Raw genomic sequence first — 22,346 nt, 5'->3', positions numbered from 1 at the left:
CCTAACCTGTTTTTTTTTTTTTTTTAAAAAAACCTAAACCAATTAATTTCTATGAATGAAGTACTGTATCATTATCATGAAAAGAAAACACTATCACTTCTCACAGACCCAGAGGACCTGGTGGAGAATTTTGGTTGGGGCTGGGGGCAGGGCTGTGAGATAGGACCAGCTCCTCTCTCTCGACAGGGAGCAGAGCAGGTGCCGGGGAGAGGGGGGAAGAGCCCTGTGCTGGACTGGACCTGCCCTCTGATGCAAGCAGAGGATGGAAAGAAACTGGGAAAGGGAACAAGCACGCAGAAAGCGATGTGGTGCTGTTTCACCCGGTCACCCAAAGTCAGACGGGGCAAGAGGCCAAGTCTTGGGAAGACACTGATCCAGGGTGAACCCGAGGGGAAACTGAGGCCCTGGGGGGACCATGGCTGTGTGAGGGCTCACACAGAGCCAGTGTGGAGCCAGGCCCAGAACGCTCTGGGCTCGGAGTGACCTGGGGGTGCCGGTGGGGGTGGCGTGGGCTCACCGGTGGCCTCGTCCAGGCCCTCTTGGGTGACGTGGTCACTCTGGCTGACCCACTCGCCGTTGCACTTGAAGTAGATCTGTGTGGCAGGGAAGGCACGGCAGCCCAGCTCCACGGGCTTGTTCTTCACGATGTAGGCGTCCTGTGGCTCCTGCAGGAAGTGGGGCAGCGTCTCTGCTGGAGCCGATGGGAAGGAGTCGGGGAGCTCTTCCCTGCCCGAGTCAGTGCCTGTGGAGAGTGGAGGGCTCTGTGAGGCCACGGGTGGGAGGTCCCAGGTCCCTTCCATCCCCTGGGGGCTGTGACAAAGAGAGGAGGTCGGGGGAGGCAGAGGGGTGGGCAGCTGGAGCAGACCTGCCAGGACACTTGCTGTGACCTAGGCAAGGCCTGGCACTTCTGGGGCCTCAGTTTCCCCACTGTGCCCTGCTTTTAGGATTTTGTATTTTGGAGCCAGTCCCAGCTCTATGATGCTATGCGAGTCTACTTCTTTACAGATGGAGGAGGCAGGGGAGCCCAGGGAGGTGAGGCAATCCAGCAGGGCAAGGACACTCCTCTCCAGTCCTCTCCAGGATCCCCTGCACTGGCCTTCCAGGGCCTCCCTCCAGTTTCCCGTGGTGATGCCACAGCATGTGAAGAGCTGGAAATGGGCCTGAGGCTGGAGCACAAACTCGGCCAGCTCTGCCCTGAAGCCACAGTTGCCCTTTGCAGCCCCAGCCTGGCAGGCTGATGGACATGGGAAGACGAGCCAGGTCCCACAGAGGTGAGGTGAGGTGGCAACGCCAGGCTGGGCTCCCCAAAGCTCGCTCCCAGAGGGCCTCCTCTTCCCGGAAGTCCAAGGCAGGCAGCAACGTGGAAGGGCAGACCACGTTCGCTGCAGCCTCCCCCCCAGCCCCTCCCCTCCCCTGGTCTGTGGCTCTGATCCACCCACTTCAGCCAAATCCACACCCTTGGCCTATGGATGAGGACACGGGGAGGCTGGGAAGTCAGTGAGGCTGTGCTGGCAGCCATCTCCTCCCCCAAAGGGGCCAAATGGAAACCCGGGCCCTGCCCGCGTCCCTGGAAAGAACAGCACCTCAGGAGGCGAGACAAACAGGAAGAGAGAGGGGCCTGGCCACCACCAGCATGGGGAGGGAGGGAAACCAGGCCGGGCCAGGCTACTGGTTTACAATCCACTTAGGAAAATTGACTTTCCAGTGCCAAGCGCCAAACAATCAGTTGGCTGGGGACAAGCGGTGGGGGGGCTTGTCCTCCTCTGCTAACTGCTCCCGAGGAAACAGCAAATTAAGCTGCAAGGGTGTGTGTCTGCCTAGCCCCTTGCCAGCCTTCCGCACGCTTGTCCCTGTCCCAGCGCTCCAGTCCCTCAAGTGCAGCTGGGGTCCCAGGAGGCCAAGGGTGGGACACACTCTAGGGAGTCCCCCTACGGGTAGAGGTGCCAAAGGGACACCTAGTTCTTCAAGAGCAGAATGAACAACATATGTCCGCCATGTCATCTCCTGGGGGACCATGAGCTCCTGCTAAGATGTGGGCTCTGAGAAAACGCACAGGTTGTCACTGGCTCTCAGCTCTGGGCCCTGGGCAGGGTGTGTGTGCATGGCCTGGGGGAGCGAAGGGGAAGCCAGCAAGGAGGAGGAGGACTCCAGCTCCATCTGGCATGTTCTGTGTGACCCAAGGAGAGACTGTATTACTCTGTCTCTGAAGTGAACGGACAAATGGACACACTTCCTCTCTCTGGGCTCTTTTGAGGATCACGGGAGATAAATGAGCATGAGAGCCTCGGAGAGGTCTAGCACCATACAAGTTGCTGCATCAAAATAGCAACGAATGCTTCTCTGGAATTAGCTGCTATGTTTTCAGTTACACAGTTAACTTACCGAATTCTTGCAACAACTTTTTAAGGTATGATATATTGGTCCCCAGTTTACTGATGGGGGAAGCTGAGGTTCAGAGCACTTAAGCAACCTGCCCAAGGTCACACAGTTAGTGAGAGGCAGAGCCAAGGTCTGAACCCAGGAAATCAGACTTCAATGTTTGGGATGCTGCCTATCCCAAACAGGGATAGGCAAAACAGGACTCCACACTGCCTATCCCTGGAGTAGCTTCATAACACTGTAAGTGTCCCCACACCTGAGAATCCTAATAGACCCTGACACTGGCCAGGTCTCTACAATTATGGGACTCTCTCACAAAAAGACTGGGCTTCTCCAGCGGCTCAGCGGTAAAGAATCCACCTGCAATGCAGGAGACACAGGTTTGATGTCTGGGTCAGGAAGATCCCCTGGAGGAAGGCATGGCAACCCACTCCAGTATTCTCGCCTGGAGAAATCCATGGACAGAGGAGCCTCGTGGGCTACTGTCCATAACATTGCACAGAGTCGGATGCAACTGGGCATGCACACATGCACACCAAAGGGCTAGTAAGGCTAGGACTTGTTTTTCTTGTTTCAAAGCTGGGGAAATTGAAGTCCATCCAAACTAATGTATGGTCACTTGGTTAGTGGGCATCTAAGCTGTGGATTCCGAAGGCCAGGCCAGGACTCCCCCACACCTGCTTCCCTCTGCCAGACAGGGAGACACCTTCTTTGTAGGTAAACTGGCAGTCTAGGGTCTAGGAGTGTGAACATCTGATGGTGAGATGACACAGTGCCCAGGGAGCTGGACACTGTGGCCCTTCCGCCAGGCCAGGCAGTTTTAGGGAGAGCAGGGTGGAGCCAAGAGGACTCCACACCCACCTCAGGCCACAGCATTCTGCATCAGTCTTGGGACTGAGGAGTGTAGGACAGGGCTCAGGCTTCAGACCCAGACACCCCTTGGTCTCAACCAGTCCTTACTGGCCTCAGGCACCTCATCTGTGAAATGGGGGGAATGGGCCTCCCTCTGGGGATGGTGGCCACAAGGGCAGCTCATGGGTGCAGTTACAGACTTGCCCTACCTTCTAACCAGGCAGCCCCCAGCCTCCAGGTGACAGAGCCCTGACTCTAGGTGGCACTGTGGGGTGCATTTATGACTTTGTTTTATAACCCTAATGCAGCTCATTTATAAAGCAGGTGCAGACTCGACTGAGGAAGTAAACATAAGCGATCCATTAGGGCAGCAGGCCTGAGTCTGGTGGCCCTGGGCCCCCGCCCTGCCTGCCCCACCCCTCCTGTCAACCCTGGCTCCAAGACTCCGCTCTAGTCTCGGCAGGAGGATGCCTGGGTTTTCTCGTTACTGCCTCCCAGTCATTCAGGGCAGTGCCAGCGACGTAGCCGCTGCCCACTTGTCAAGGTCCCTAGCCCCCAGGCGTCCTGCAGGAGACAAAGAAGAACCAAGGGCAACCTGAGATTCCTACCCCCAGGGCCCCATCAGCAGACTAGGTGCTGGCCGGCACACAGCAGGTGCTCAGTGAACACAAATGAAAGGGGTGTGTGTGGGGGGTGCTGCCAGCCCCGGGTAGTGGCTGAGTTGGGCCCCAGTCCCGACCAGTGGACACATCACCTCCTCCTTGGCCCTGGCTTGGGCCAAGGGCTTGTTGGCCCTTAGTGGCTGAGGAAGGCTCCTTAGGGGTCCTCGGGAGGGCCACCTGAGCCTGCCCTCTCCAGCTTAGAGGGAAAAGAAGAATAAAGTCTTGGAGCTCCTGGGTGCTTCCTCTACCAGAGGCTTTTAGAAGGTATTTTCAATTAACTTACCGAGCCCCTCAACAATCCTAGACAGCACTTCCCAAACTTTTTTGGGAAGTTCTGTGTTTTGATCATTTTTCAGTGTTTTGGTCATTTTTACCCAGTAATTTTATCCCAAAGCCAAAAGAAATTCCTAATGGTTCTGTTTATTAAGTAGTTAAATCCAACCAGCTTACGTGTCTGTGTGAGGGTGTGATCTCCTAATAACTCAGTAGCATTGGCAGGCGGATTCTTTACCACTAATGCCACCTGGGAAGCCTATTAGAAAAAATAATACTCATAAATTAAAAGCAAAAATAATATTAGTATTCCATTTCTAAATGGCCACACTGACTTATAATGAGGATGTATGTGTGCCTGTTGGACGTGGCACAATACCTCAAATCTTAGAATCACAGCGGACACTGCTACCCTCATAATTTGCCTTGGGGTACTCCCAAATGCCAAAATTCCCAGCTTTGCAAAGGCATGGTGCCATGGAAAGGAAAGAAGTGTGATGTGGTGCTAAAATTGTAAGCTATCTTGAGCTAGTAGTCGTTGCAGTACCTGGCAGCTGTCCAGCATCGCTGTGTTTCTTTGAAGATTAAAAATAGCCCACAGTACCCCTGTGAATTTGCTGTACCATCCTAAGGTGCCTAAGCACACGATTTGAGAACCACATCCCTATGGTAATTACATCTCTATCAGATAGGTACTATTATTATCCCCATACTACAGATGAGGAAACTGAGACCAAGAGAGTTTATAAGTAACTGGCACAGGGCTGTAAAACTATATAGCTGAGTTGGGAAGCACATTCAGGCAGCTGGATACCTGAATCTGACTTCTACACTGGGAACTGGCATTTATGTCCACTATTTGGGGGATGTTGCAAATAGTTTTGGAGAAGGCAATGGCATCCCACTCCAATACTCTTGCCTGGAAAATCCCATGGATGGAGGAGCCTGGTAGGCTGCAGTCCATGGGGTCTCGAAGAATTGGACATGACTGAGCGACTTCACTTTCACTTTTCACTTTTATGCATTGGAGAAGGAAATGGCAACCCACTCCAATGTTCTTGCCTGGAGAATCCCAGGGATGGGAAAGCCTGGTGGGCTGCCGCCTGTGGGGTTGCACAGAGTCGGACACGACTGAAGCGACTTAGCAGCAGCAGCAAATAGTTTGCCTAGGTGAGCATTATCTTCCCGTGTTACAGATGAAGACATGGGGCATCAGGGACTTGCCTGAGTCACCTGGTCAGTGGGAGGAAGCCACTGCTGCAGGCTCAGAGCCGTGGCCTTTGGTCACCATCTCCCTGGCTTCACTACCTCTCTCCCCACTGCCCCATCTTCACAGGGGAGAATAAAACACCTTTAAGAGGAGGCCCCTGAGGAGGAGGCTTTGCCACTGCCAGGCCAGATCTGAATTTCCTCCTGGTGGGAAAATGACTCACATAAAGTGTAGTTTTCCGATAGCAGAACGCATTTGAACCTACAGTTGCAGAAGTGCAACCTGCCTGTACAGCTGCATCCACAAATGGCCCAGCCGATCCAAAACGAAGGTATGCAAGAGGAAGCATCCTTACACAGATGTAACCAGAGACAGCCAGACACAGGACAAGAAAAACCACTGAAGTCAGGAGCCCTGGGTTTGCAGCCCAGCTGGGGACTGGCACTGCCACGTGGCCTTCCTCTCAGGCCTCAGGAGCCCCGTCTGTAAAATCAGGAAGTTGGTTGAGTCCACTTCCTGAGTTGCACTCTGGTTCCCACATTTTGATATTTGAAGATGGCCTGATGGGGAATCTGTTAATGGAGGACACGGCCCTGTTGGGTAAAGTTTTTCTCATGAAGCAAATTTGCTTAAAGTGGGGTCAACTTTCTTGCCGTTGTTATTCCGGCTCAAAGACCCAGCACCTACTGGGGCCCTAAGGCACAATGTTGTGGGGAGGCCAGGGAGGGAGGAGGAGGTACTATTTGTTGGTGGTGGGTACCGTTCAAACCCCCACTTCTCATTTACCTGTTCCTGCCTACATGGGATCTCCTGTCAGTTAGTCTCACTTGGATGTACTGATTCACAGGGATAGAGGTTACTCCAAGGGCTGTCTTATACAACACCCACCCCACCCCCATCAATTCTGTATCCAACCTTGACTCACATACCTCCAGGGACGGAGACCTCAGCACTGCCTTTCTCAGCCAGGTTCTCCTTTAGACAGATCTAACAGAAAAGTCTTCCTTACTTTCACCTGAAATTTGCTGGTGGAGGTTCCAGCCATCGCTATAATTTCAACCTCTGAGGTCACGTAAAACAGTGCACTTCCTCTTCCCCATGATGGCATCCCAGCCTCTGCCTACTTGCCCTAGCCTTCTTGTCTTTCTCTCAAATATTCACAAGGCACCATTCTGCATGCCCTCGTTACCAATCTGGCTTCCTCATGGGCAAGTTCCATTTTGCTCACAATCTGCTTAAAACATAGGAAGAGGAGGTGACGAGGATGGGGGTCTGGTGGCACCTTGCTCTGGGCAGCTCGAAAGTTCCTTGGTAGAGGTGGATGGCTGCTTCTAGGAAGCAGGGAGCACGTCACACTGTTCTTGGTGTCCCCCATGATGTTCAGGACAGGGTACCTATGCCCTGGGAGGGGAGTGGAGCTTGCAGGACACAGGAGTCTAAGCTTGGTCTCTGCCTGCCAGCAGGATCCATGCCAGGCTGCATGCTCCTTCCCAGGGCTGGGCTTGGGCAGTGCCCAGTGTGGAGACACACCTGGCAAGTGGGAGGTTTGATGGGGTGGAAGTCAAGGCCCTGGGCTTATTTAAGAGGTATCAGAATCTAAGCCATTAGAATAAACAGAGTCTGGGGGCCTTAAAGATGAAGGAAGGTACTTTAGGACAAAGGTAAATTAAAGACCCTGATGGCAGGAGGAGGAGAAGGTGACAGAGGATGAGATGGTTGGATGGCATCCAACCAATGGACCAACTCAATGGACATGAGTTTGCACAAACTCCAGGAGATAGTGAAGGACAGGGAGGCCTGGCGTGCTGCAGTCCATGGGGTTGCAAAGTGTCAGACATGACTTAGTGACTGAACAATAACAAAGAAACCATATTTACCAGAGCTACACCTGGGAGGAAGGGGGAAGGGACTAAAACTACAGTGTTCAGACATCCCTGGAGGGGAGACTGCCACCAGTTGCTAGGGGAGACCAGAGGGGTTGCGCTTCCCTTATGGTGACCCTGAGCAGGGGGTCCAGCTTGGATGGGCACACGGTGGAATGGCTTGGCCTGACAGCCAGCAAACCAGCTCACTCACCCTGCCACTGAGACCTTGGGAAGGCCTCAGTTTCTCCATCTATGAGAAAGGGACTAACAAGTACTGCCCTGTCAGTTCTGAGGTGTGGTGGTGAAGGTCAGCTGAGCATACAGATGCAAATGTGCTGTAGCAACTGGGAAGAGCTCATGCCAGCCACATGGAGAAGTGCCAGGCAGGAAGGATTCTCCAGCTGAGCCCTGTACGGGGAGTCCTGAAACCTGTTCTACCAGCTCAGAGAAGGGAAGTGACCAATGCCACATCACACAGCAAATTAACAGCCAAGCTGGACCAGAGCCCCATTTCTGATTCAGGGCTGAGGGAGATAGCACAGCATGGCATGGCTATGGGTAGAAGTTTGGGTTCCGTATGGCCCATGCCTGGGATGGAAACTCACTGTGTCCGTCTTAGCCAGGTCCATCCTGCCCAATAGGACTGAGACCTCAGAGGCTGCAATGATTTAGTATAGGGGGCCCTGATGCCTTCGCCCCCTGGTTTCTGTCCCCATTTGGGTGACAAGGTCTGGCCTGGGTCCTTCAGGCTCAACTGCAGGGGACAGGCATCTGTAGCTGAGCAGGGCTGGCTGGTGCGGGATGGTGCCCACAATGGGGGGCAGGACTGGGAATGGAGAATGGGGGGCAGGCGGGAGGTGAAGGAGAAAGAAACACTCCATGCTGGGCACATTTATCATCAGCAATCACAGTCTTTCTCTAGCCCCTGGACACCGGCTAATTCTCACCAGACTTGACCTCCCACTGCATGGAAAATCTCTTCCATTCAGTGCGAGGTGGATGTGCTCAGTGGGGTGTGGGGAGAGTTGTTGGGGGAGAGGAGCCCGCTTATTATTATGTTTTAAAACACACAAACCCCATATGCAAGGACCCCTCCCTGGACACAAAGCCCTTTTTCCATCTGGCTCTGGCCTCTGGCGGCTGTGGGGTTCAGGCCGGGGCTCCCCTCAGAGGTGGCTACAATGGCTGTTACTGATGACGGATGGGGGCTGATGGGCTTGGGGGGCGCCAAGTTCTTCCTAACAAAGGAGGCCGCTTGCACAGTTCTTTTCCCATACCCTCTGCAGACCTGCCTGTGCCCATGACATCATTTCCTCTGCTGGCTACAGGAAATAGCCTCACCAAGATGGCCAGCTGGGGCAGGAGCCTGCATCCTAAAGGGGTGTCTGGCTGATCCTGAGAAATCTTTCCCCTGGAAGGACTTGGGGCAAGTAAAGAATCTCATGGGAGGCTGGGGACAAGCCCCAGGGCAGGCAGAGTCCTGGCATGAAGCCTAGGGTCACACAGCTTCCAAAACAGAGAGAGGACACTTCAACTCCCCGGTCACTGGTCTGCCCTAGGCTCTCAGTGGTACCGAGGAAGCTGTACTCCACACCCATGGGCCCAGAACACCTCCTCTCCCCCAGACCCTTCCTTTGGCTCCTGGGCTTCCTGGCCTGGGCCTTGGCCCCTCTGGGGCTAATTTTCAGTTCCCCTTCCAAGTACTGGACTTCCCTGGTGGCTCAGACAGTAAATTGTCTGTCTACAATGCGAGAGACCTGGGTTCGATCCCTGGGTTGGGAAGATTCCCTGGAGAAGGAAATGGCAACCCACTCCAGTACTCTTGCCTGGAAAATCCCATGGACAGAGGAGCTTGGTGCAGGCTACTGTCCATGGGGTCGAGAAGAGTCAAGCATGACTGAGCGACTTCACTTTCACTTCCAAGTCCTAGTCACTGTGCCTAGAAGTCTGGGCCTGGAGCAGGGGGCATTCTGCTTCCACTTCCTCTCTTAGACAAGGAACGCAAAACCCTCTCATCCTTCACCCTCCAGATAATAACCACTTACCCAGTACACAATGGGATAATAAACATCATCAATATAATAATCCTGTGAAGCAGGCATTCCATTTCACAGAGAAAACTGAGGCTCATCACTTCTCATCACTGAGAAGTGAAAAGGCAAGCTCAGGCTCTCAGCTACCAAGAAACAAAGTTCTTCCCATTAAATCACAGGCCTCCTCTGGCTGACAATACCCGCTGAAGGATCCTTGGGCAGCAGCTGAGTCCACGAGCTTGCTGGAAGGGAAGAGGGCCTCAACTTCCTAACTCCAGCACTTGGCCCCCTTTCCTGTCTGGGCCTGACAAGTTTGGGACTTGTATGGGGTCCCCCAACCAGAGATTTAGCCTAGCCTGGGAAGGGCCCGCTGATAGCCTGCTGCCAGCCCCCAGGATGTCACACTCAGACACATATGCAGCACACCAGCAGAACCGCCCACGCCTCGCCCAGGGTCACAAGCCTCAACCATCTCCCCTGGACACCCAGAGAGCCTCAGCCAGGCTGGGACCGTGGCTCCTTTCTCAGGGCTGCTGACATCTACTTTAAGGCAATGGCAGTGACTTTGGCCTGTGAGGAACCTCCTATTTTATTTGGTCATCTCTCCCCCATCCAGAGTTAGATGGAGTGAGTTTGAGTTGCAATACCAGATTCCATCAAACACCTAATAGCTTGGGTCCCACATAGGGAGTCCCCTCCTTCTCTGGGTTGGATATGTACGCACTGCTATATTTTAAATGGGCAACCAACAAGGACCTACTGTATAGCACAGGGAGTTCTGCTCAGTGTTATCCAGCAGCCTGGATGGGAAGGGGGTTTAGGGGAGAATGGATACATGTAAATGTATGGCTAAGTCCCTTCACCGCTCACTTGAAACCATCACATTGTTAATCGGCTATATCCCAACATAAAATAAAGTTTGTTTGTTTGTTTTTAAAAAGAAAAAGATTTGCTTCAAACTGCATGACAAGCCTCCTACAGTCTCCAAGCCCACATCTTCCAGCCCAGATCCTGCCTCACTGTGTTCCCCTTTTTCCCCTCTTGCTCCCTCAAATCCACTCTCCTCACAACAGCTAGGGCAATCTTACAAAATGCAAATAGATCACTCCCCAGCTCACACCCTCCAATGGCTTCCATTTGCACCTGGAATGAAGTCTGAACCCCTACCAAACCCCCAGACTTCAAAGGTTCCAGGCCACCCAAGGGTGCTTCCTGCCATTGAACGTGCTTGGTTTACTATCATGTAAGGACCTCCACTGCTCTCTCCTTCTGAAAACACCCCTCCTCTCCTGTCTCCCGATATTCCTATGGCTGCCTCCTGTCACGGACATCTCAGTTCAAGTGCTACCTGCCACCTCCCCAGCGAGGCCTTCCCTGATCACCCAATGGAAATTCATTCACTCTCCCTGATGCTATCTCCACACCGTCCTGTTTGTTTTTCTTGACAGTATTCATCTCTCTCTGGAATCACCTTCTCTGTGTATTTGATTGATTGATGTCTGTCTGGACAGGTCTACTCTCTGAAAGGCAAGCTTCTTGAGAGCCTGGAAATCCTGTTTGCTTGTTTAGCTGGGTTCACTGAGGATACAAGATTTTCTCCAGCTACGCTGCCCAGCCTCTCCAGAGATACCTAAGGTGGAAGGTGGGGGTGGGAGGGAGCAGCCAGAGGTGGTGGACACAGGCTGGGCTAACCTGGGCCGTGGGAGCCAGTCCCTCTGGAAACTCCATCCTGTAGGATGCCACCAACTGATAGAACCTCAGAGACCATCTGATTACTGTTCTCTAGGACAGAAACCAGAGGGGGCATGTGCTAGTCTTAGATCACACAGCATCTGAGCAGCTGGTGCTGCTGCTGCTAAGTCGCTTCAGTCGTGTCTGACTCTGTGCGACCCCATGGACGGCAGCCCACCAGGCTTCCCCGTCCCTGGGATTCTCCAGGCAAGAACACTGGAGTGGGTTGCCATTTCCTTCTCCAGTGCATGAAAGTGAAAAGTGAAAGTCAAGTCTCTCAGTCGTGTCCGACTCTTAGCGACCCCATGGACTGCAGCCCACCAGGCTCCTCCGTCCATGGGATTTTCCAGGCAAGAGTACTGGAGTGGGGTGCCATTGCCTGAGCAGCAGAATCAGTCAAAGAAACTGGGCTCTAGATTCCTGAGGGAGTAGGACTCTATTTTAAAAATGCTTTTTTTTTCCCTGATGAAAGTACTTTTCTTGGCCTTTTCTGTCTACAATTTAGGAAAAAATGATGATGAAGATAAAAATCACCCATTCGCAGCTCCAGCTGAGCAGAATTAACACTGGACATTGGTCTTAACATGTTTTCTTAGATGTGCACATGTTTTGTGACCTGCAAGGTCTCACCATACACAGCCTGTATCCTACTTTCTTTCAAGGCTGTTAACTGAAGACTTTTAAACCTTTTAACCAAGCAAAGTGCACCAGGCATCCCTCTCTCCCTCTCCCAGTCACACACATCACACGGGGTGCTTGCCAGCTCGGCTGACTGCCCCTGCGTGGCATTCCAGGTAGTTGGAGGAGCTGCAGGATGCAGAGCTGGTGCAGGCAGCCGCTGGACAGCTGACATCAGGATCTCTCTGCATGCTTGGGCGCTGGGGAAAAAGACGCCAGTATCCTGTACCCATGTTCCAGAAAAGTCAAAACGCCCAGGCGTACAGACTCTGGCCCTGGGGCTGCCTGATGGGTTATGTCCACGCTGCCCTTCCAGGCAAAGTGTCCCCATGCCACCCTGGAAAGCTCAGAGTCGGGACTGTTCTTGGAGTGCCCCAAGGCACAAAGTTCCCCTGCCTTCCCAGCATCTTGTTCTAGGCTGCCAAAACATTGCAAAGTGGAAAAACTGTGAACTGTTGCCCGCTGCCATCAGCACCGTCACCACGCCTGGCCAGACCCCACCCCAGGGCTGGCTGTGGGCACCCAGGCGGTACTAGGAGGTGGCTCAGACCCCTGGGCTGTGGGGCCCTTACAAATTCCAAGGGCTTGGAAGTCCAAGCCCTTCACTTCCAGAGGGGGGCCTGAGGCCAGAGGGGAGCTATGGCTTGTCCAGTGCAAAAGGCCAGTCAGTGGCTGTAGCACCACTGGTACCTCGGCATCACACTGGCACAAAGAGAACTGCAACCAGGAGAGACAAAGAGGGTTGCCTGGATTCTGGCCTTTGTCAATCTGTGCGATGGGGTGTTGGATAAGCTGGGTGAGGTGAAGAGAGAGGTAGAGACGGAGTCACAGTGAGAGGGACAGAGAGAGAGAAGTTTGAGAGCACCCAGCAGTTGGGGATGGGGGTAGGAGAGGCTGTGTGGGGGCTTCTTGTACTTTTCTGAACCTGGAATCCACTTGGGCTCCTACTTGGGCCCCAGGGGCAGGGGAGGAAGGTGGCTACCGATCTCCAACCTTCCACCACACTCTGCTCTGCCTCTTCCACAAGGCTGGCACTGAGCTAAGGCTCCACGGGCCCCAGGGAAGGCACCCCTTACACACTTGGCTCCCGGGAATTCCCTGTGGACCAGAGGTGGGGAGCTTCTGGTCTCAGGTCACACAGAGGGTTGAAAGCAAAGTTAGGACTGGAATGTGGGTATCCGGGCACTCAGCCAAAAGCTACTGCCCTGGCCTCCCTCTGGTTCCAACACTCTAGCCCTGAGCTCGGGTGAGCAGCTGAGCTGTCAGGGGTGGAGACATGGGAAGATGGGTGGCACTGGCCCAGAGGAAGGCCTAGATGGCCGGGCAGGTGCACTTTGAGGCAGGCAAGGGAGGGCCTCACCTCCATTCTTCCATTCATTCATCAAATATTTCCTGAGTGCTTCCCCTCCATCATGCCTATAGCAGGGTGTGGAGAGCAATGATCAAGCTTCACCTCCATCATCAACAGGGAGCTCACAACAAAGGGTCAAAGTTAGGACCCAGACACCCTGACTCTCAGGCTCATGTTCAGTCACTTCCAGCCTAGCCCCACAGTCATGTGACGGTCCTTCTGCCTGCTGACCCACCATCAGTGTAGAAGCAAATCTACAGCTTTGTCTGTAGCTCTCTCCTTCTATAAAGGAGTCAGTCCACCTCCACCAGGAAGTAGGCTTTGACTACTTCTGTCTTGATGACTATAGGGACTTCTCATCCTTCAGGCTCCTAAAATCCTTCGTATTTCTTGGGCTGAAGCACACAGGTGTTTCCACTGGCTCATGAGGTGATATTGGGTAAACCACTTCCCTCTGGACCATAATCTCTCCTTCTGGGAAACGGAGCCACTTTGACTTGCTTTACCTTCAGGGTTGTTGGGAACATCAAGGTCAGAAGTGTGACACTGTTTTGCCAGCTGGGCTGCCTTGTGTGTTTGCTAATTTTTATGATTTCTCTGTGTAGTGAGAAATAACAGGCATACCTTCTCAGGGCTGGCAGGGGCACTGGCTGGCATCTTGAACAACAGCTCCAGGGTCTTCCTTTACCTTCCAGGGCTGGCCAGGTGTCCCACTCCCCACCCCCTACCTGGCTTGCTCTCCCAGCTGCTGCCCAGCCCACTCAGCGATGACACGGAGCTGCAAAAGGCTGATGCAAGCTGGAAGGACGGGATGAAACAGACTTGAGTGGGGCGGATAGAGCTCCACCCCCAGCCCCGTGGGATGCTGGGCCCGGCCCCTGCCTGCTTGTTTGCACCTGCTGATGTAATTGCTGGGCCTCCTTGGCTCAGGGCTCAGCCTGCTCACCTCGGCTTTCGGAGCCAGAGAAAGGGTGTGAGGTTACAGCTGCATGCACCACGAAAGGGCCCTTCTCTAGGGAGGGGCGCCTCTGGGTGCCCTCTGTGCCCCAGAGAGGGAAGGAGGAGGAAAAGCTAGAAGAACAGCATGGAAAAGAGCATGGTTCAGAGGTAAACAGGATCTGGGTCAACCCAACTTTGTTACTGTGTCACTTCAAGGGAGGGAGGGGTCCCGTGTCTCTGAGTCTGGACAGGCACTCAACTTGTCACTGTTTTCCAGGGATGTCTCAAGGGGGATGAAGTAGTCTGAGAGGGGAAAAGAGAAAGGATGGAAGCATGGCTCTGTTGAATGAAAACACTAGGACAGACCAGGGCTGGCCACCAGCTCATTTCCTGGGGCCACACGCTTGTTGATCTGTAAAATGGGCACATCTCTGTGGGCCACCTCACAGAGACAGCTGGGGGCAAAGGTATGAAAGTGTGACATGACACTAAAGTCTGTGGATAGCTCGGGTGGTGGCAGGGGGCTGGGGATAGTCGAGAGAGGTTCTTGCCAGGAGCCTGGGGCTCCCAGAGGCTGGGAGGGAGGTGGGACTGTCAGCTGTGTACTCTGCCTGGCCTGGCCCCAGGAGCCTCCCCTTGGGGAGAAAAGCATGGAGGGCAGCACACGTCACCCCAGAGGCCTCTAAGGAACCATCAAAAGCGCACGGGTGATGAGGACAAGAGCCAGGACCTACGCCTGGAAGATGCAAGGCCACTGGCATGGAGCTGCGGGTGTCCCCGATCTCGGGAGTCCAGGGTCTGAGGATTACCCTGTCTCTAGACTGTAATTCTCCAAGCTGGCTTCCCTGGAGATGACTTTGCTCTTTCCCTGAGAAAGTGGGGGGCAGGGAGGAAGGAAAGAGCCGCACAGAGTTCACGTGTCTTTTTGGTTGACACTGAAGGCAAAAAGACAGGGACCAGCCAGGCGGGGAGGAGACGTCCATCTCAGCCATGCCCACCTCCTCAGTCTGGGAGAGGGCTACCTTTCCTAACTGGGCCCTCAGTTCTGCCTGACTGCGCTGGACAGGGGAGCTGCACTCCAGCTGGAACTCACGCACTTCCCTGGCCACAGAGACCCACCTTCCCTTTGACCAGCGACAGCTACTGTTTTCAGACTAACCCACTCCCAGGCACTGCACAAATCACTCAGTGTGCGTACATCACCTACCTGAATCCTTCCAAGAACCATCAAGGCAGGTACTCTAAATCTGATCCCCAGATTGTGGGTAAGGAAACTGCGAAAGAGAGGTTAAGTAACTTGCCCAAGGTCACAGAACAGGGTTGTCAGCACTTCAACCTGGATCTCCCTGACCCTAAGACCATACTTGTTAACCTCTGTGCCAGCGGTTCTGAAACTGCAGCATGTCCCAGGATTAGCTGGAGGCTTGGTAAAAACCTCTTAGCAGGTCTTGAGAATGTATCCCGTCTAACGAGTTCCTAGGTGCTGCCGCTGGTCCGCTGCTCGTTGCTCCCGTGCCTCCTGACAGAAACATAAAACACTCAGCACACATAATGGTGCTTAATGCAGGTCAGCTCCTTCCCCTGAGCACGTCTACGATTCAGCTGGAGACCTTTCAAGAGGAATAGTGGAATTACATGGCAGCACGGTGCCGGCTGCTTTTGCTTGAATCAGGCCCCAGCGTGTGGTAATCAAGATTACGATAGCCATCACCTGCACCTCTGTTCTTGCAAATTACTTAGCCTCTCTGGGCCTCAGCTTCTTTATCTGCAAAATGGGAGTAATAACACTTCTAGGAAATACACTATCCATGCAAGTTGCTTAGAGCAGTGCCTGGCACATCCAAAGGGTTTATTGAGTATAAGCTGTATTATAGTTTTTCTTTTTAATTACCATTGTTACTATCTACTTCATCTATGTTATATTTCCAACAACCCTATCCACCTCCACTGTTTACATACAGTCGGTCAGGGGATAAGTAACTGGCCCAACTCACACAGTCACTAAGTGGCAGAGGGAAGATTCTAAGCCAGGTTTGGGACTTCGGTGGTAGAAACCGTCTACCACGAGCAAAGACAGAAGCCTACTCTGGCTGCTTTTCTTCCGGAAAGGATGAAAAGTTATTTTCTTATGTTTCCTGTGCTTTCTTCTAGACCCCTGAGCTTAGCTCAGGGTTCCATCAGGTCATCAGCAGGGAAGCAGAGGCTGTGTCAGCCACCCACACTTGGTGACCATGAATGGCCAGACTCCTGCCCCCTATGTCTGCCCAACTACCCCCTGCCTGCTCCTCCTTACTGGGCACCCTCAAGGTATGAGGGCTGGCCGGGCCTTGGCTAGTCCAGATCCTGGGAGAGGAGACACTTACTGCTTATCCGGAGACTCCCTGCCCCCACACCCCCTGGGATCCCCAGTTCAAAACAATGGAGGCTTCAGGGTTCCCTTGATGTAAAGGTTCAGTAGGTGGCTAATTTTAGCTGAAAAATACTCGGCATTTTCCCAGCCGCCGTCACTGCCGCACTCTGTGCTGGACAAATGGCCTAGGTTTTCCTCCCCAATTGTTCTCGGCTGGGGGGCTAGGGGCTGACTCCAGCTCAGGACAATGCCCTTTGTGTCTGCTTCCGGGTGGCTCTTAATAACTCGTGGGGACAGCCTGGAGCTCTCAGGCCCCCACCCCCACCCAGGCTGCAGGGCCCCTGGCTTCACCATCAGGGCATCTCAAAACAGAGCACTGAAATAGGACTGGCTGCTCAGTCTCCTCACCTCCTCAGGGGTGGAGGCAGAGAGGACTTGTGGTCTGATTCAGGGGCCTCGTGTGGACAGATGGGCAAGCCAAGGCGCAAAGAGGGTGTGACTGGCCTGAGGTCACACGACACTGGCAGATAGAGGCCTGGACTGCAAGTCTAGAGACACAAAGTCCAGCACTCTCGGCACCACATGCAGGGGAAATCCCTGCTCTGTCCAGGCTGCCCCCCAGCATGGGCGCACCTCAGAGGAGGAGGTCCCAGACTGCAGGCCTCCATGCTCCTGGCCTCCAGTGGACACACCTACCCTCTCCTCCACCCCCAATGGCTGAATCCCTCCATCCTCAGGTCTTACACTGAAGGTCACCTCCTCAGAGAGCCCGGCCCTGTCTGCACCCTCCCAACCACAATGGGGCCCTGGCTCTTCGTCTGGTATTTCTTTTCCTTATTACCCTCATCACCTTTTTAAGTTATATACTCATTTTTAAGTTATATTTCCTTATTTAACGCCAGGTCCCCACCAGACTCTGGGGTCTCAGGGGCAGACATATGTAATCACCTTTGTGGGCCCTGGGCCAGGGTCCCAGAGCTCCTGCTGTACTAAGGGAGGCTGGGGGTCCCAGGAGAGTGACTAGGGGCATTCAAGGCTCAGGATAGGTAGTGTATTCAGCTGTTCTCAGCAGCAGGACAGCACTTTCTGCCTGGATGCCATCCCTGGCTGGATGGCACCTGTGCACCCACTGATGACCCCCAGTGCCAGCCTGGCATGCAGCAGATGGTCAATAAATGCTTCTTACATCAATGAATGAACCTTCTGGGCTCCTTTGGTTCCTCTTCTCCCTGAAAGAGGACCCCAGATTCAACCTATGCCCTACCCTTCCCATGGACGGCTCTGGAAGCAAGAGAAATGAGGAGACTTAGGGAAGGCACCTAGGGCCCAGGGTGGCTCCATCCACAAGGGCTGTTTGTTGGTCACGCAGCCCCCAGCTCTGCATAGCCCCCCACCGCCCCAGCCGAGACCCAGCATGCTATAATTAGAGTCCTCCTTCCAGGCTCCAGTAATGAGGGGTGTTGGGTGCCAGCTGTAATTACAGCCTGGTTAAAACGAACAGGAGCCGCCCCCAAGCCAAATTACAAAGTCTGCAGCCGGACTCCCTCCTGCCCCGCTCCCTTTTTATGGGGCTGGTTACAGGGAGGGACTGGGAGTTTACAGAGAAGCCAGCTCAGGCTGGAGCTGCGGTTTCAGAAGAGTGGAGAGCCGAGGAGAGCCGAAAGTCTGGCCTGTGCTGCTTTGAAACTGTCCTCAAACTTCCCCTGGCCCCACCCTCATCAGAAATGCCCGTCCAAAGCCGAGGTCAGGAATGGGCAAAGAAACCAGCTGAGGTTGCTCCTGCAGTCCTTTCATCAGCAACCCCATCTCGGCGCTGAGCTCTCTGCCAGGCCCGGCTAATGGCTGTGCACAGTCGTATTTCATGGGCATAGCCAACATCAACCCTGTGTTACTGAGGTTTGGTGCTCAACTAACTGCCCCAGATCACACAGCCAGTTAAGAGGCAGACCCCAGGCTTGAGCCAGGCCCACACAGGGAGAAGGTTCTGGAGTGTGGGTACATTCCATCTTGTGCCCCTCACTGCACTGGGCACAGGGTGGAGGACAAGGAAGGGCTCAGCGAGTCCCGAGAACAATGTGTTTTTCAGATCAAGGCATGAGAGGTCTAGCTGAGTCCTCTTCTCCCTTTTAGAGATGGAGAAATCAGGATCCTGATTTCCACTGGCATCTCAGGATCCAGAGGCAGAGCCAGGATGTGGGTGGCCTTATTAGTCTCAGAATCTCAGATGTTAGCCGGTGAGACCTCTAAAGAAAATCTCGTTCAGGGGCAATCACACAGCAGCCTGGCCCACCTCAAGGCTGTGCAGACATCACTAACTGATCATCGATCATGGCAGGTCTGGGCGAGGCCTCAGAGTCCTTCTCAGCCCAGGACCACACAGCCATTACCAATCAAGCAATGAAGACGATTCCATCGTCCCTGATCTGATTAATTCCCACTCACTCTCACTTACCCAAGGGGAATATGAAGCCCAGAGAGTTGGGGTGACTTGCCCCAGTAATGGAGTGGCTCTTAATCCTTAATGGCCCAGCCTTTGTGGATGCCAACACACCACTCCCACTGTGCCCTCAGCCCAGCCCTGTTAACTCGGGGCTTCCTGTGTGGAAAAGACTTCCTTAAGGCTCCCTGCGGGCCCTGCAGTATTGACCCAGCTGGCTGATCTGCAGCCCTGACCAGAAGGAGGGTTTCATAAGGGGCTGTGGGGAAGCAGGCTTGCTCACCGGAGGAGGGGCCCCAGCAGCAGCAACCTCCTCACACGACCCCCAGCTGCCCACATGCCCCTTCCTGGGCCTCTTGACTGGGCTCACCTCCCAGCCCAAAAAGCTGGCTCCAGCCACCCGCTGCCCACTCACCACAATTGGCCTGCGGTGACTCAGTCTCCTCATTACCCGCCCCCCCACTTCTCCTCCCCACGTCTTCTGCCCTCGGTGGCCCCGCTCTGACAAGCCTCTTCAATAGCGCCTTTGATCCAGGCTCTCCAGCCTCTTACACAAGGATGGCCCGCAGCCTTCAGCAAGGGGTGTTGGAAAGAGGTGGTTCTGGGAGGACAGGACCATGACAGGACAGGCACCACCCGGAGGTCCTCGCTTTCCACGTGACCCCGCCCCCTAACCCCCATCCCGATCCTCACTAGGATGACCAGAGGCCCTGAGCTCAGAGGCCCTCCAGGGAAGGTGTGAAAGCCGCTGAGCTTTCTGGGAGGTGCCTCTGCCTCACCCAGCAGTTCCAGGCCTGGACCGGAGGGCATTTTCAAAAGGACACTTTAATTAGGGAACAGGGCGGCCAGCCAGCGGGATTACAGGCCACACCCAGAGCCATCCGAGGCCTCTAAACTCCCAGGCCCAGCCTTCAGCTCCAGCCTCCACCTATATATTGCCACCTCCTCCCCAGGACTGTGGGGAGGGGAGAGCCCTGAGAACCCCCGTGTGCTGCCGCCATGGTGGGGCCCTGAGAAAGGAACACTGGCTGTGTCAGGGGTGGCTTCTTGAGCTGAGGTTTGGGTCTCAGGCATGAAAACAAGGGCAATGAAGACTAGCATGACGGGAGAAGCCATCCTCAGGCAGGAAAAGGGAGCAGTGGCCGCCCCTATGCTGGGTCACAAAAAGGACTGGGCTCGGGAGAGCCCACCCCTGGCCCTCCGTGCCCTCACCTCTCCCCACAAGTACAGACAGTGACAAAGGTCTGTCTGTCTCCTAGCAGCCCTGGCTTAAACCCAAACCAAGCTGTTCCAGGCGTCCTCCCCAGCAGACAGTGTTCTCCCACATCAAAGGTGGGCAGCCTCAGAGGTGCCCAGGGCTGTCTGCCCCTAAAGGTCAGGAGTGGGACAGAGGGCCCAGGCCCACTGCCCTGGCTGAATCAGGCTGTGGCTGAGGCCCTGTGTCCACAGGTTTTTCTACATGCCCTAAGTTCTTTCTCTATAAAATCGGGAGAGCCACAGGAAACTCCTAGGCCCATCGTTCAGGGTAAACAGTCATGAATGCGAAAGAAATCAGCACAGGACCTGGCTGGGCTGCTCAGAAAACTCATGCCCAACTTGGTTTATGTTGAAGTCCTGTCCATATACTAAATTCACCTCTCTGGGCCTCGGTTTCTTAGTCTTCAGATGGGGTGAACAGTGCATTCTTCTTAGAGATATGAAAAGTGCTTTATAACCTATAAAAGGCTGTCCACGGCTAAGATTACTCATTATGATTTTTCTAACAAACAGCTATACTTACCCTCCCTCCACCCTGCCCACAAGGTGAGGCTAGCCCGTTTCTAACCCAGCTCGCCTGTGCGAATGTGGTGACATCTGGCTCACCTGGCCCCATGCAGCCACCTGCCCTGAGGCTCGGGCTATTTTTCTTATCTGCCAGGAGCCTCTTGGACAGGGAGGTGACTGGGGGGTCCTGGGCAGGGAGGATGGATAGAGGCTTTGGATGCTCGGTTCTCAGGGGAAAAAGTCTTTAACCATCAGGTGAATCCTCTGCCCAGCTGGGCGTCAACTCCGAGAGAAAAGGCAATGTTGGGCCAGGACTGGGGTGGGGACCCTGGGGGCAGACGGGCATGGGTGGGAGCCTGCTGGGCAAAGCCCATGCTTGGTTCCTCCTGCCCTTTCTCTGAGGGAGCTTCAGAAAGATTCCCTGGAATGCCCCTGCTGTGTAACCTTGGACAAGTTCCTCCTCTTTCTGGAAGTACTTCTTCTTCTGAAAGGAGACCTGTCAAGTACACGGCTCGTCCTGCTGCTCTTGGGTTGGCAGGAGTGGGGGGTCCTGGGAAAGGCACGAGGGAAGCCAGCCCTTCCTCACAGCTCAGTGAGGGGCCAGGTGTCCTGGAGGGGCCTGGTCTGGAGGGACATGGGGTGGCCTCTGGACACTCTGGAAGCAAGAGTGGTTGAGACCACGAGGGCTGCACCCCCGCCCTGCTGGTGTTCAGAGACCAGCATGAGGTAGTGCACAGGTTCCTCCAGCCTAGATGGAGAAGTGGGGAGCCCTGGCTGGAGCTGAGGCGTGGGGAAGGTGAGGCCCTTGCTCTGGGTGGGAAGAGCCAGACACACTCAGGAGAGACGCAGCATCAGCAGCCGTGGGATTTTAGGCACGAGACTTTGCCTCTCTGGGCCTTGATTTCTTCCCCTGTGTCAGCCCCAGCCTAGAGTATAACTGGGAGGAATGAGTGGGACCACGTGTGGAATACTTAGTACAACAACAGTTCCCCAGTGAAGCAGTGCTGGCCTTGGACGTGTCACTTCAAGTCCCCGGGCCTCTGATTTTTGGTCTGTAAATTGGGTATCAGGATCTCGCCAACCTTCCATGGATCACACGTATGAGAGGCTCTAGCAAAGGCCTGGTGCACAGTAGGCTTGCTAGGTGTCTGGTGAAAGCTGCCATAGGCAGGTGATCTGGCAGACTCTCCCAGACACCTGGCCACAGCCCATCCTAGTTCCAGGGAGGGGACCGAGCCTCATCCCAGCCCTGCAACAGGCGTGGGTTGTTTTCTCAGCCTTGGTTGTCAAGTCCCAGATGGCTGCTGGGCCCCCAGCCAGGGGCAACACCTTCCAAACCCACGCACCCCTCTGTGAAGCACCTGGCATGAGGAGGCAGGAGCTCACCTCTCAGCCGGGGATGCTTTCCTGCCAGGGACTGGAGGGGAGCCGGGAGCCCAGGTAGATGGCTTGATTCTGCCCATTTCACATATTGGACCCATTTCACAGAGTCACTCGCCACTAGGAGACTGGTCTGGGTGAGCCTGGAAGGGGATGGGGTCCAAGGGGGCACTGAGGGTCCTTAGACCCCTGACATGAGGCCAGCACTTCCTTGTCACTTAGACTTCCTCTTAGCCCAAACTGCCCAATTCACTCTCTCCTTGGGCAAAATGGTCCCATTTAACAGATAAGGAAACAGAGGGTCAAGAGAGGTGAATGGTGGGCCTGGCTCACAGGCTGAGCTGGGGCTCAGGTGGCAAAGCTGGGGCTCAACCTCAGGGCTTTTCTCTGCCAACTAGGAGGGCAAGCACATTGGCTGGCAGATTCCAGCAGAAACAAGGCA

The 22,346-nt window shown here is 54.4% G+C and overlaps 1 protein-coding gene across 2 annotated transcripts in view; it reads right to left on the bottom strand.

Annotated features, from left to right (window-relative positions):
• UNC5B (unc-5 netrin receptor B) overlaps nt 1-22,346 on the bottom strand; it is an 88,311-nt gene that overhangs the window by 20,450 nt on the left and 45,515 nt on the right. For both annotated transcript variants that reach the window (XM_019954086.2, XM_019954087.2), the window contains exon 2: nt 518-742. In XM_019954086.2, coding sequence (XP_019809645.2) covers nt 518-742 — 225 coding nt within the window. The remainder of the gene's footprint in view (nt 1-517; nt 743-22,346) is intronic.

The sequence above is a fragment of the Bos indicus genome, chromosome 28, assembly GCF_029378745.1.
Source record: "Bos indicus isolate NIAB-ARS_2022 breed Sahiwal x Tharparkar chromosome 28, NIAB-ARS_B.indTharparkar_mat_pri_1.0, whole genome shotgun sequence".
Lineage (NCBI taxonomy): Eukaryota > Metazoa > Chordata > Mammalia > Artiodactyla > Bovidae > Bos > Bos indicus.
This window is presented reverse-complemented; position numbering and strand designations above follow the sequence as displayed.